Source organism: Pristiophorus japonicus, chromosome 1, assembly GCF_044704955.1.
Source record: "Pristiophorus japonicus isolate sPriJap1 chromosome 1, sPriJap1.hap1, whole genome shotgun sequence".
NCBI classification, from domain to species: domain Eukaryota; kingdom Metazoa; phylum Chordata; class Chondrichthyes; family Pristiophoridae; genus Pristiophorus; species Pristiophorus japonicus.
In genome coordinates this window covers 153,401,406-153,416,057 of record NC_091977.1, presented here as the reverse complement: position 1 = coordinate 153,416,057, position 14,652 = coordinate 153,401,406, and the positions used below count along the sequence as shown (strand labels likewise).

The window sequence follows — 14,652 nt, the reverse complement described above, 5'->3', positions numbered from 1 at the left end:
AAGGAGGCCATAAATCCTATCAAGCCTGTGCCGGCTCTTTCAAAGAGCAATCCAGCTAGTCCCACTCCCCCCTCTCCCCATATCACTGCAATTGTTTTCTCCTTCAAGTATTTATCCAATTCTCCATTGAAAACTACTATTTAATCTGTATCCACTACCCCATTAGGTCATGCATTCCAAATCCTAACCACTTGTTGCATAAAAAGTTTTTTTTCCTGTTGCTTCTGTCTTTTGTCAACCACTTCAATTCAGTGCCCTCTCATCATCGACCCTTCAGCCATTGCAAACAGTCTGGAGAAGCTGGGATTCTCCTTGGAGCAGAGAAGGCAAAGAGGAGATTTGATAGAGTGTTTAAAATCAACGGTTTAGATAGAGTAAGTAAGGAGAAACTCTTTCCAGTGGCTGAAGGGTCGATAATGAGAGGGCACCAATTTAAGGTTTTAAGGTCATCAACACATTGCTGTTTGTGGGACCTTGCTGTGCGCAAATTGGCTGCTGCGTTTCCTACATTACAGCAGTGCTTACACTTCAAAAGTGCTTCATTGACTGTAAAGTGCTTTGGGACATCTTGAGGTTGTGAAAGGTGCAAAATAAATGCAAGTCTTTCTTTCTATGAGCAACAAATACAAATTATTAGCTTAGAGGAAGTGTATGTAAATTGCTGCCTCATATAGAAAGAGTGTTTTGATTCCAGATATTCATACGGAAGAAACAAGTTGACATGTAATGCATCTACTAAAATTAGATGGGAATTGTGTCCGAGATGGAGCAATTGGGAGCAACATCTTGAAAGAGTGAACAGGGTGTTACATTAGGAACAACCCCTCTGGAAAATGAGGAGAGGGGAAAGTGTGCTTGGTGGCGATGATGCATGATCTAGTACATGTGGGGTGACGTTAGATGAAATATTAACCTCACCTGCCTGGCTGGGGGGGAGGGGGGTTGGGAGGGTTAATATTGAGGCCTTTGTATCTGTTATAGATGTTTATGGAAAGCCAACTTTGAGATAGAGACGGTGAGGAAGGAGCAAGGCAGAGGTAAAAGTGAGAACTATAGTCAGTGTCTCCAGATCAGAGGTGAGATGGGAAGTGCACCAACATAATAAACAAGGAGATAAGGAGTGGGCCTGAGAAAGATTTAAATAAACAATGCCCAGTAATTTTGAGATATGTTTATTTAAGGATGCCCACTACTTTGTGCGCTCCCTAGGGACTGCACCTTGACATAGTATAAAGGGTTGTGCGCTCCTATGACCTGGAAAACCTTGCTGGCAGTCGATTCCTAGTAGGGTTAGACAGATCAACAGTAGGAGCCAGAATAAAGGCGCTCCACCAGTTTTTTCAGGTAGGGTGAACATGTCTTTTGTTACAGAAACAACCAAGAGACCCGAGAAGGGGGTGGGGGGTGAAGGGTTTAAAATTTACAACTCCCGGGATGAGCCTATACAGACGTAAATATAAATTGGAAAACTATGATCTGCCGGATACAAGGAATTGGAATCAAATAACCTGCTCTGGGCAGACAGAGTGGAAGAAATGGAACGCCTCATATGCAACTCGAGACGCTAACTAACTACTTTGTTGTGTGAACCTATCAGTAAAGCTTATAAAATATTAAGTGCCCGAAATTGATCGAAGACAAGTTTCGCTATTTACCGTCGAAAAGACCGCAAAGATCCTGACGTTACTTTGGGCAGACATTTGGTCAAAAAAGGAGGAAAAAAGCGCCGGCGGCAAAAATGGGTGGTAGTGGGTGGTAGGTGAGATTCTGGGCGGCAAATGCAATCCTGGAGAAAGTTACGCCGGGACTGGAGGGGGGAACGCACAAAAAAAAAAATTTCAAAAAATAAAAAGCAAAACATCACAAAACCTTCAGAGGACCCTTTCACACAAAATCGCTGCAAAAGAAGTAAAGAAAACATCTCATTTACCTTTTCTTGCAGGTCCAGATAAGACCTGCTTCCACGCGGTGGTCTTTTCTCCTGCAGGAGTGGAGGAACGCCCGAATGAACCTTGGGCGGGAGGACTTTTTTTTGGTGGTGTTCGCCGGCGCACACCAGCAGACGCTCCCAAGCAGTCCTTCCAAACCGCCAGCGTGAGAGCCTCACCAATTTCCCACAGGGGAGAGCGCCGAAAAAAACGGGGAAATTGCTGAGAAAACTCAGCGGCAGCCAGTGATCGGACAATCAATTTCGGGCCCTAAGTATATTGGTAGAGATGCAGAACCATGGAAGGATATTGAGTTGAAATTAATGACATTTTAAGATATTCATGTTGTTATTGTTGCCAGGTTGGCTGAAAACATTTGACGATTACTACAGAGATCAGACTCAGCATATCTTGAACAACATGGTGGTGAAGCTGCAAGAAGATGTTCGCAGGAAATTTATTTGGTCAGAGATTTCATTCTTTTCGAAGTGGTGGTGCACCATAGATAGCCAGAAGAAAGATGCTATCAAAAGGTTTGCAGTTTAACAAAAACACTATCAGCTATAATATGGCTAAACCCAAATAATTGATGTACAATTTTAGGAGATTCTAAGCGTTGGCAGGTCAGTTACCCCAGGGTAAATGTAGTTGAAAAGTGCAAATGCTTTTATGTCATATTGGCTCGTGATAACTATTCTAGTTAGCTGCTGAAATAATATTGATATTTTACAACTTTACTGCTAAGTACTCTAACTTTGTAAACAACAGATTGTTCAGATTTTGGACCGTGTGGGCTGATAAGATCAGAGTCCAACAGTCCACCTGCTCTAATGACAGTCGAGGGTCTTGCAGGAGAGTTATCAGGCAATTTACAACTAATAGCAGTTATGTGCTGACAGGGTGTGTTGTATAGCACCTGTGTATAGTGCTGGCTGAATAAATGTCAAGTTATAATTTTAAAAGCACCAGTGGAATTTCGCTGGTCTTATTCAAGGTTAGTTGGATGATGATGTGTTATTTTATTACATGGGCTCGCAAAGACTAAACAATCACTTCCAGTTCCATTCCAATTTATAAATCTAAAGAGAAAAGTTAAGGCAATGTACTGATTTGGGTAAAGATAAGCAGAGTGTGACAGCATGGGACAGAGTTTAATGGTAATCGTGCATCAGCGAATAAGATGAAAGCAGGGAATAATGGTTAAAAGGTGAAAATTACATTTTCTTTACCTGAATGCACGAAGCATTCATAACAAGATAGATGAAGTTGAGGCAGAAATAGAGATAAATTAGTTTGATATAGCTAGTACAGAGATATGGTTGCACGATGACCAAGGTTGGGAACTAAATATTCCAGGGTATTTGACATTTTGAAAAAATTGACAGATGGAGGCGGTAGCCCTGATGATAAAGGATAATATAAGGACAGTAGCGAGAAAGGATCTTGGGATCTTGGCTCGGAAGATCAGGAAGTAGAAATGGTATGGGTGGAGATAAGAAATAAGAAATAACAAGGGGCAGAAAACACTGGTAAGAGAAGTTTATCGACCCCTAACAGTAGCTATAACGTTGGACAGAGTACTAATGAAGAAATAATCGGAACTTGTAAAAAGCTATTGCAATAATCCTGGGGGATTTTAATCTTCTTATAGACTGGGCAAATCAAATTGGCAAGGGTAGTCTGGAGGACGAGTTCATGGAATTCATTCAAGACAGTTTCCTAGAACAATACGCCGTGGAACCACCCAGGGAACAGGCTATTTTAGCTATTGTATTGTATAATGAGACAGGGTTAATTAATAATCTCATAGTAAATGATCCGTTTCGGGGACACTCCCAGAGCCTCCTTGATTAGGTGCGGCATCCCCACCAACACCTGGGAGTCTCTGGCCAAAGTGGAGGAAGAATATCCGGGAGGCTGCTGAGCACCTCGAGTCTCGTCGCCGCGAGCATGCAGAAAACAAGCGCAGGCAGCGGAAGGAGCGTGCGGCAAACCTGACGCCCCACCTACCCTTTCCTCCAACGACTGTCTGTCCCTCCTGTGACAGAGACTGTAATTCCCGTATTGGACTGTTCAGTCACCTGAGAACTCACTTTTAGAGTGGAAGCAAGTCTTCCTCGATTTCGAGGGACTGCCTCTGATGATGATGATGAGTAAATGGGGAAGAGTGATCATAATATGATAGAATTTCACATTGAGTTTGAGAGTGAAATACGTAAGTTCGAATAGAGAGTCTTTTCTACTTAAATAATGGCAATTACATAGGTATGAAGGGTGGTGTGGCGAAGGTAGATTGGGAAATTAGATTAAAAGATATGATGGTAGATAAGCAGTGGCAAACATTTAAAGACATATTTCAAAATTCTCAACTAATATACATTCCATTGAGAATTTAAAAACTCCAGGGGAAAAGTGATACATCCGTGGCTAACTAAAGAAATTAACAATAGTATTAAATTAAAAGAGGCTTATAATGTTGCAAAGCCTGAGGATTAGGAGAACTTTAGAAACCAGCAAAGGATGACCAAAAATTTGTTAAAAAGGGAGAAGGTAGAATGAGACTAAACTAACAAAAAATAAAAAACAGATTGTATGAGCTTCTACAAGTATGTAAAAAGGAAGAGAGTAGCAAAAGTAAGCATTGGTCCCTCAGCAGCTGAGACAGAAGAAATTATAATGGGGAATTATGAAATGGCAGAAACTTTAAACAAATATTTTGTACCTCTCTTCACAGTAGAAGACACAAAAACATACTAAAAATAGTGGGGAACCAAGGGGTTAATGAGAGTGAGGAACTTAAAGTAATTAAGATCGGTAGACAATAGGTACTTGTGAAACTAATGGGACTAATAGCTGAAAAATCCCCTGGACCTGCTGGCCTAAATCCTAGGGTTCTAAAGAAATGCCTGTAGAGACGGTGGATGCATTGGTTGTGATCTTCCAAAATTCCCTAGATTCTAGAACGGTTTCAGCGGATTGGAAGGTAGCAAATGTAGCACCGCTATTCAAGAAAGGAGGGAGAGAAAACAGGGCACTATCGGCCAGCTAGCCTGACATCAGTAGTTGAGAAAAATGCTGGAATCCATTATTAAGGAAGTGGTAATAGGGCACTTTGAAAATCATCATATGATTAGGCAAGAGTCACCATGTTTTATGAAAGGGAAGTTGTGTTTGGCAAATCTATTAGTTTTTTGAGGATGTAACCAGCTGGACACATAAAGGGGAACGAGTGGATATAGTATATCCAAAAGGCATGCGATAAGGTGCCACATAAAAGTTTGTTACGCAAGATGAGGACTCATCGGCTTGGGGGGTAATATATTAGCAAGGATAGAGGATTGGCTAATGGACAGAAACCAGAGAGTAGGGATAAATGGGTAATTTTCAGTTTGGCAAGCTGTAACTCGTCGGGTGCCACAAGGATCAGTGCTGGGGCCTCAGCTATTTACAATCTAAATGACTTGGTTGAAGCGACCGAGTGGAATGTATCCAAGTTGGACATGACTGTTGCCAACGAACCGGAAGTGTCCTGTGCATCCATGCTTCAGGTTCGTTACGGGAACGAGTTTGTTTTTAAAAAAAAATTAATGTCAGGAGGGAACGGGCTCCTTTTAAAAAAAAAAATGATGGGAGAGCACGGACTCTGAGGTAAAAATGCCAGGAGGGAACGGGCTCTGAAGAAAAAAATGCCAGGATGGAGCGAGCTCCTTGGAAAAAAACACACAAACCTCCGGTTCCAGATTAATGCACAGTATACTTCTGCGCAGCTTCTGGTCGTTGGTAACAGTCACTCCAATCCAAGTTAGCTGATGATGCAAAGCTAGGTTGGAAAGTAAGCTGTAAGGAGAACACAAAGAGGCTGCAAAGGAATATAGACAGGTTATGTGAGTGGGCAGTAAGGTGGCAGATGGATTATAATGTGGGGAAATATGAGGTTATTCACTTTGGTAGGAAGAATAGAAAAACAGAATATTTTTTAAATGGTGAGAAATTATTAAATATTGGTGTTCAGAGAGATTTGCATGTCCTCTTACAGGAAATACAGAGTTAGCATACAGGTACTGTCATGTATGTAACCTTTATGTAACAACACTGCAATTCTGTATATACGTAAGAAATGCACACCTTGACCACAGGGGTGAACTTGTGGGAGACACTCCTCACCTGGTCATCCAGGTATATAAAGGGAGGTCCCACGCAGAGTCATCACTACTTGGTCCTGTGAATAAAGGTTCAGGTCATGGAGTGACCTTGTCTGCAGAATGTGCCTCGTGTGGATTTGTGGTATTGTGTAAGGACTTTACATTGGCGATGAGAAACGGGAATCAACGACCCACGAGAATGGCCACTGGCAGCACAGATGAACGGTACTGTGTTGGTGAGGACTGGGAGGATTTCATTGAGAGGCTCCAGCAGAGTTTTGTCACGAAGGACTGGCTGGGAGACGCAGCAGCCGACAAGCGAAGGGCTCATCTGCCGACCAGCTGTGGACCTAAGACTTACACACTGATGAAAGATCTGCTAGCACCCGAGAAGCTGGCGGACAAAACCTTTGAAGAGCTCAGCAAACTAATCAGTGAGCACCTCGAACCGGCGAGCAGCGTACACAAGGCCCGACACAGATTCTATACACAGACGTCGGGAAGGACCGAGCATACCGGATTTCGTTGCGGACCTCCGGAGCTTGGCCAGTCTCTAAGTTCACAGACTCCTGCAGGGGGGAGATGCTAAGGGATTTCTTTATTGAGGGCATCAGTCATGCTGGGATTTCAGAAAGCTAATTGAGACCAAGGACTTGACCTTGGAAGCGGCGGCGTTGATGGCTCAGAATTTTATGGCGGGGGAGGAGGAAACCAAGATAATATACGCGCGCAATTCTGCCTCCAACGTGGCGATGGATCAGGGAGTCAATATCATAAACGCGACACAGAGCCCCTCAGGCAGGCAAGGGCAGTTCGACACACCCCAGGCAGCAATAGACCCAAGGGGTAAGTTTCCAACAGAGACAATGACAGGCTGAACGGTCATTTACCCCCCCCCCCCCCCCCGCCCCAGTGGACAATGCGGCCTGGGATGGGGCCATTGACACCCACTAACAAGGTGCTCAAGAGCAGTCAAAGGGACAATCAGCGAGGAATGCCTTGTAACAGCTCTTTTGTTCACAACAATGGGAATCTCAGTTCATGCTGGAGGTGTGGGGGCTGACATGCTGCCAGGACTTGCAGGTTTCAACAGTTCGTCTGCAGAAATTGTAACCTCAGTGGCCATTTAGCCAGAATGTGCAGAAAGCTTGTAACCAGGCTAATATACGAGGCGGATGAACCAGGTGAGGGGTCTGCGAGGCAGGATGACGCATGGGGCAAATCAATGGACGCTGAAGTTCAGCGGGTTCATGTGGCAAACATTCACAGCTCATATACCAAAACGCCACCTATGATGATGATAGTCCTATTAAACGGCATCCCTGTACGCATGGAGCTGGACATGGGGGCCAGCCGGTCACTCATGAGTGTTCAACAATTCGAAAAGCTGGGGCCACTCAAAGCCAGCAGACCCAAACTAGAATGCATTGAGACGCAATTACGGACGTACACCAAAGAAATCATTCCAGTGCTAGGCAGTGCAATGTTGCCGATCACACACAATGGATCAGTGAACCGGCTGCCGCTCTGGATTGTCCCGGGCAATGGTCCCGCACTGTTGGGGAAGAGCTGGCTAGCTGAGATGATCTGGAAATGGGGGGATGTGCACGCCATGTCATTTGTGGAGCGAAGTTCATGCTCACAGGTCCTACAGCAATTTGAGTCACTATTTCAACCTGGTGTCGGGACGTTCAAAGGTACTAAAGTAGCGATACGCAACCCCCGGACGCCAGACCAGTGCACCACAAAGCCAGAGCTGTGCCGTATGTGATGCGGGAGAAAATTGAGAGCGAGTTGGACCTGTTGCTGAGAGAGGGTATCATCTCGCCCATTGAATTCAGCGACTGGGCAAGCCCCATCATTCCCGTCCTAAAAGCGGATGGCTCTGTCAGGATCTGTGGTGACTACAAGGCCACTATCAACCAGGTGTCCCGACTAGACCAATACCCGCGCCCGAGAGCGGAGGACCTTTTTGCCACACTGGCAGGCGGCAAGCTGTTCACCAAGTTGGACCTCACTTCAGCCTACATGACCCAAGAACTGGCCGACTAATCTAAACTACTGACCGCCATCACCACGCACAAGGGGCTGTTTGTTTGCAACAGTGTCCGTTTGGCATTTGGTAAGCGGCCGCGATTTTTCAAAGAAACATGGAAAGCCTGCTCAAATCCATTCCTGGAACAATCGTATTTCAGGACGACATCCTTATCACCGGTCGTGACACCGAGGAACGCCTCCACAACCTGGAGGAGGTGCTACGCCGACTGGACCGGGTAGGCCTGCTACTCAAGAAGTCTAAGTGTGTGTTTTTTGGCTCCCGAGGTTGAGTTTCTGGGCAGGAGGGTTGCTGCAGACGGGATTTGGCCTACCAAATCCAAAATGGAGGCGATTCAACGAGCGCCCAGGCCCGGCAACACATCGGAGTTGCGTTCATTTCTGGGACTCTTGAACTATTTCGGGAACTTTCTGCCGAACTTAAGCACATTGTTGGAGCTGCTACATGTGCTCCTGCGTAAGGGTTGCGATTGGTTTTGGGGGGACTGTCAGGAACGGGCTTTCAATCGGGCGCCTACTTTGTTCAAATAAGTTACTGACCCTGTACGACCCTCGTAAGAAATTATTTCTCACATGTGATGCATCGTCCTATGGGGTTGGGTGCGTGTTGCAGCATGGTAACGCTGAGGGCCAACTACAACCTGTGGCTTATGCCTCCAGGTCGCGTGCTCAAGCTGAATGGGGATATGGGATGGTTGAGAAGGAAGCACTCGCAGGTGTCTATCGGGTGAAAAAGATGCATCAGTACCTTTTTGGCAGGAGGTTTAAATTAGAAACGACTACAAGCCGTTAACATCCCAGCTGTCAGACAGCAAGGCCGTCAATGCCAATGCGTCAGCTCGCATACAGCGATGGGCTCTCACGCTCGCTGCGTATGACTACACCATCCGGCACCAGCCCCGCACCGAAAAATTGCGCTGACACTCTCAGCAGGCTTCCACTGGCCACCACCGAGGGGGCAGCGGAGCAAAGTGCTGAGATTGTCATGGCTGTCGATGCTTTTGACAGCGCAGGCTCCCCCATCATAGCCCGCCAGATCAAAATCTGGACCAACAGAGATCCCCTCCTATCCTTTAATAAAAAATGTGTCCTGACTGGGGATTGGGTGCCCGCACACGGAGCATGCCCTGAGGAGGTCAGACTGTTTCACAGACGGATGGATGAGCTCTCCATCCAAGCCAACTGCCTACTATGGGGCAGCCGAGTAGTCATGCCCCAGAGGGGCAGGGAAGCATTCATCAGGGAACTCCACAGCGAGCACCCAGGCATCGTGCTTATGAAGGCCATTGCCCGGTCACATGTGTGGTGGTCGGGAATTGATTCAGACCTGGAACACTCTGTTCATAGGTGCACGACGTGTGCACAGCTAGGTAATGCCCCCAGTTCAGCCCGTGGCCCTGGCCCACCAGGCCATGGTCACATATTCACGGAGACGACGCGGGCCCATTCATGGGGAAAAATGTTTCTCATTGTGGTTGATGCGTACCCGAAATGGATCGAGTGCATCATTTTGAATTTGTGCACGACATCCACCATCGTGGAGAGTTTGCGACCCACGGCTTGCTGGACATCCTTGTTAGCGATAATGGCCCATGTTTCACAAGCAACGAATTCTGGGAGTTCATGTCGGGTAATGGCATTAACCATGTCATGAAAGCGCCGTTCAAACCGGCCTCCAATGGCCAGGCGGAACGTGCGGTCCAAATCATAAAACAAGGCATGCTCCAGATTCAAGGACCCTCCCTTCAATGCCGCCTATCACGCCTCCTGCTGGCCTATAGGTCACGATCGCACTTGCTCACAGGGGTCCCGCCCGCGGAGCTACTCATGAAACGAACACTCAAAACTCGGCTCTCCCTCATTCATCCAGTCCTGTCCGACATTGTCCGACATTGTTGAGGGCAAGCGCCAGTCCCAAAACGAGTACCATGACCGAAATTCAAGGGGGAGATGTATAGAAATTGATGACCCCGTATTTGTTCTCAATCACGCTTTGGGGCCCAAATGGCTTGAGGGTACTGTAATAGACAAAGCGGGGAATAGGGTCATAGTGGTTAAACTTAACAATGGGCAGATATGCTGCAAGCATCTGGACCAAGTAAAAAAAAAAAGGTTCAGCATGGACACTGAGGAACCTGAGGAAGATCATGAGATGGTATTCACACCACCGCCAGTGAACGAGCAACAAGAACATTCAGCAGCATGCACAGTCCCTGCGGTCAGCCCGGACAGGCCGGAATCACCACAGGTGACAGACACGCATATCAAGGCTCAACAACCAGAGCCCCAACTGCGGCGCTCCATGAGAGAGCGCAGACCACCTTAGAGACTTAACCTATGATTCCAATAAAATGTTGTAACCTTTATGTAACAACACTGCAATACTGTATATATGTAAGAAATGCACACCTTGACCACAGGGGGTGAACTTGTGGGAGACACTCCTCACCTGGTCATCCAGGTATATAAAGGGAGGTCCCACGCAGGGTCATCACTTCTTATTCCTGTGAATAAAAGTTCAGGTCATGGAGTGACCTTGTCCATAGAATGTGCCTCGTGTGGATTTGTGGTATTGTGTAAGGATTTTACAGGTACAGCGAGCAATTAAGAAGGCAGATGGAATGTTGGCCTTTCTATTGCAAGGGGGTTGGAGTACAAGCGTAAGGTAGTCTTGCTACAACTGCACAGGGCTTTGGTGAGATCACACCTGGAGTACTATGCACAGTTTTGGTCTCCTTATCTGAGGTTATACTTGCCTTCGAGACAGTGCAACAAAGGTTCACTAGATTGATTCCTGAGATGAGAGGGTTGCTCTATAGCGAGAGATTGAGTAGATTGGGCCTATTAACTATAGAGTTTAGATGAAAGAGAAATGATCTCATTGAAACATATGAAGTTCTGAGGGGGATTGACAGGTTAGTCGCTGGGAGATTGTTTCCCCTGGTTGGACAATTTAGAACTAGGGGGCATAGTCTCAGGATAAGGGGTCGGCCATTTAAGACTGAGATGAAGAGAAATGTCTAATCTTTGGAATTCTCTACCCCAAATAGTTTGGATGCTGAATCGCTGAGATAGATAGATCTTTGGATTCAAGGGATATGAAGATTGGGCAGGAAAGTAGAGTTGAAGTCAAAGATCAGCCACAATCTTATTGAATGGCAGAGCAGGCTCAATGGGCCATATGGCCACGCCTACTCATTTTTATGTTCTTATGTACTTAAAAGCAAAATACTGCAGATGCTGGAATTGCTCCGCAGGTTAGGCAGCATCTGTGGAGAGAGAAACTGAGTTAACTTTTCAGGGCAATGACCTTTTGTCACAACTGGAAAAAGTTTCATTGAATGCATATAATGCTAGAATTATTTCTTTAATCACAGGCAGGTCATAAGATGAGCAAAGATGCATCATCTTCTTTTGTATGGTAGTAGGAAAGTAAATCAAATGTTAATATCTAAGTTGGATATCCAGGCCAAAGCTTCCGGTGTGACAGAGTGGATATTTTGTAGGCTGCCTGCAAATTTCCTCTGAGGGCTGTGCTCCAGGATCTGATTAGGAGCTCCACAGTCACATGATGGGGATGCTTTAATCTTCCATCTATGGAAAAGGTGGCAGCATCGACCATAACCAGTTCCGAGGCAGTTGATGGTGGTCCACTGTTTGCGAGGAAGGTTTGATCCTTCAGGTTGTACTCTGGGGTCCTCTGTAAGGAATCCATTCTGTATGTCGTAGTTCTTCCAAGCAATCTGCCATCGGTCATCAAGGCTGAGGGTGATCGCTGAAGAGCTTCGGTGAAGGTCCAAAATGGCCTTTATATATGAGATGGGTTGGTTGTAGATTGTTCAAGTCAGGCTGGATCAGCATGTCTTTGCTGGTGTAGCGGTTGTATTCTCCGGAGACTGCATATTCACGGCGTGGGTGTGATAGTGCGATGTTTGCAAGCATAGGCAATCGAGGTGTTGGTGTTGATAAAAGCGTATCGGTGATAATTTTCATAGTAGAATTCAGCTGGACATCAATGGATTTGACATGCGGACTTGATAGTCATGCCAGAGAGCAGTACTCTGCTGTAGAGTACACCAGGATGAGTGCTGCCACACAGAGAGTTTGAGTGTCTGCTCCCCATGTGGATCCAGCGAGTTTCTGGATCCCGATGACTCTACTTTTTAGTGTCTTCCCAAGGTTCTGGAGCTGTGGTCTGTATGACTGGGTGCGATCAAGTGTGACTCCTAAATAGGGTTTTTTGGCATGGTTTACCTCTGTGCCGCAAAAGGAGATTTTCAAAGCTTGGTTTGCTTGATTGGTGTTGAGATGGAATGTCAAGGTGATGGTCTTTTGCAGGTTTGACCGAAGTCGCCATCGGTGGAAGTAGGCCCCCATCCTCTGTAAATCATTGGTTAGAGTCTTTTCGGTGATGGACAGATTCATGTTTTCATGGACAAAGCAACGTCATCAGCATATATGAACTTGCGGGACTCTATTTCGGGAAGATCACTGGTGTAAACGTTGAATAGCATGGATGCTGACTCGTGGGAATCAGTTGTTCAATGTTCTATAGCTACTCTTTTGGGTGCCAGTGTACACATGGAAACGTCGGTTGCTAAGCATGGAGTTGAGAAGATGGATCGTTCAGCAGGCTAAAATGGTGGACACTTTGAAAAGCAGTCCACGCTTCCATACTGTGAATGCTGAGAGGTTGTTTTCCCTGGCTGGAGAGTTTAGAACTAGGAGGCATAGTCTCAGGATAGGGGATCGGCCATTTAAGATTGAGTTGGGAAGGAATTTCTTCACTCAGAGGGTTGTGAATCTTTGGAATTCTCTACCCCAAAATGCTGTGGATGCTGAGTCGTTGAGTATATTCAAGGTTGAGATAGATATATTTTTGGACTCTCGGGGAATCGAGGGATATGGGGATCAGGCAGGAAAGGGATTGAGGTCAAACATCAGCCATGGTCTTATTAAATGGCAGAGAAGGTTCGAGGGGCTGTATGGCCTACTCCTGCTTGTAATTCTTATTATGTTCTTAAGATGGTGGCTGAAAGATTTTCCAATAGTATTTGGCACATTTTGATTGGTTTCACTTTTGTATCGGTAAATTAGTTTTTTAAAAAAAGGACTTGCTAAACCTTTCCACAGCTCTACCTCTCCCTCATTTAAAATGCTCCTTAAAACCTACCTCTTTGACCAAGCTTTTGGTCACTTGTTCAAGTATGTGGCTCAGTGTCAAATTTGGTTTGATAATGCTCTTGTGACTCGCCTTGGGATGTTTTACTACGTTAAAGGCGCTATATAATTACAACTTGTGCGTTACATGACGATTGCCACGTGAAAACAGGCTATTTGGCACAACCTGTCTGTATTGTTTATCCTCCATTAGTAGTCCTATTCCCATGTGATAATGGGGCGAGAATAGTACAATGCAGAAGGTAAAAGTATTATGGAAGGGGAAGGTAGAGTCGGGTTGCAATCGGGTGAAGTAGACTTTAGAGCAGGTTTAGAAGGAGGGATGTGTAAGGTAAAGTATAATAGGGCAAAGAAAAGTTTGATGCGAGCGTGACGGGTTAAAGAATGTTGGACTAAGCTTGGAGCTGAGAGGAAGTGGTCTTAGTGACACCAGTACATTAAGGACGGAGGGTGGGGGAAAGGGAGAGAGGATGAGGTGGATGTGTGGAAAGATGATAGGTTAGTTGAAAATGAAGCTCAGAGAAATTATTTTAATAAAGATGGAGGATTCATAAATTTAAAGTATCATTGCACAGAATGCACTGAAACATAATTAAGGAAAGTTGCCAATGGTCGTAGAAATGAATTGGGGAGAAACTTGACAAAATTAATTAAATAAAAATGAAATAAAAGGGCCTTTACAAATCAGTAGAATTAAAGATGCAGACTCCCGTTGGAAAATTTAAATTAAAGACCAGGGTCTGCATTGGGAAATTAATTAACAACCAGAGATTGCATTGGGGAAATTAATTATGTATAGAATCTAACCTTAAGGACTCATTGGAGTGCTGTGAGGGATGCCAGGGTGTCGAGCAAGATAGCTGATCGACTGGATACAATAGAGGATGATGGGAGTTGGAGCACGATCTGCCATTCAGGAATGCCAGTGCTTTAAGGATCTGTGCAGAGTCGAACACCAAGGCCAATAGTGGGGCAAACGATCGGCCAGCAGCAGCGGGTAAATGGCCAAAGATCAAAATGGGGTTCATACACACAATAGGCCAGAGGATGATGGTATGTAGTACAAAGTGGTCTTATGGATGAAGGAGTGGGGTAGACCATGTCTTGATCAGGAGTCACAGCAGTTTGTCGGGCAGTCGCAAAGAAGGGCTCCAACTTGCTACTTATGATAAAACTGTGACAGAGTGAAAAACAACAGTAAAATTGCAAAATTTATCTTTAATACTGTTTTTATCAACTTTAAAAGATCAAATAGGCCTGGAGTTTCCACATAATTTTCGCCCAGATGTGAGTGTAATCTGGGCGGAATTGTTTGTGAAACAGTGCGAAAGATTGTCGAATTTTAA

General features: G+C 45.3%; 1 protein-coding gene across 3 annotated transcripts in view; it reads left to right on the top strand.

Annotated features, from left to right (window-relative positions):
* The window catches only part of man2a1 (mannosidase, alpha, class 2A, member 1), a 340,299-nt gene that overhangs the window by 69,694 nt on the left and 255,953 nt on the right, over positions 1-14,652 (top strand). For all 3 annotated transcript variants that reach the window (XM_070884021.1, XM_070884015.1, XM_070884009.1), the window contains exon 4: positions 2,290-2,461. In XM_070884021.1, the coding sequence (XP_070740122.1) occupies positions 2,290-2,461 (172 nt within the window). The remainder of the gene's footprint in view (positions 1-2,289; positions 2,462-14,652) is intronic.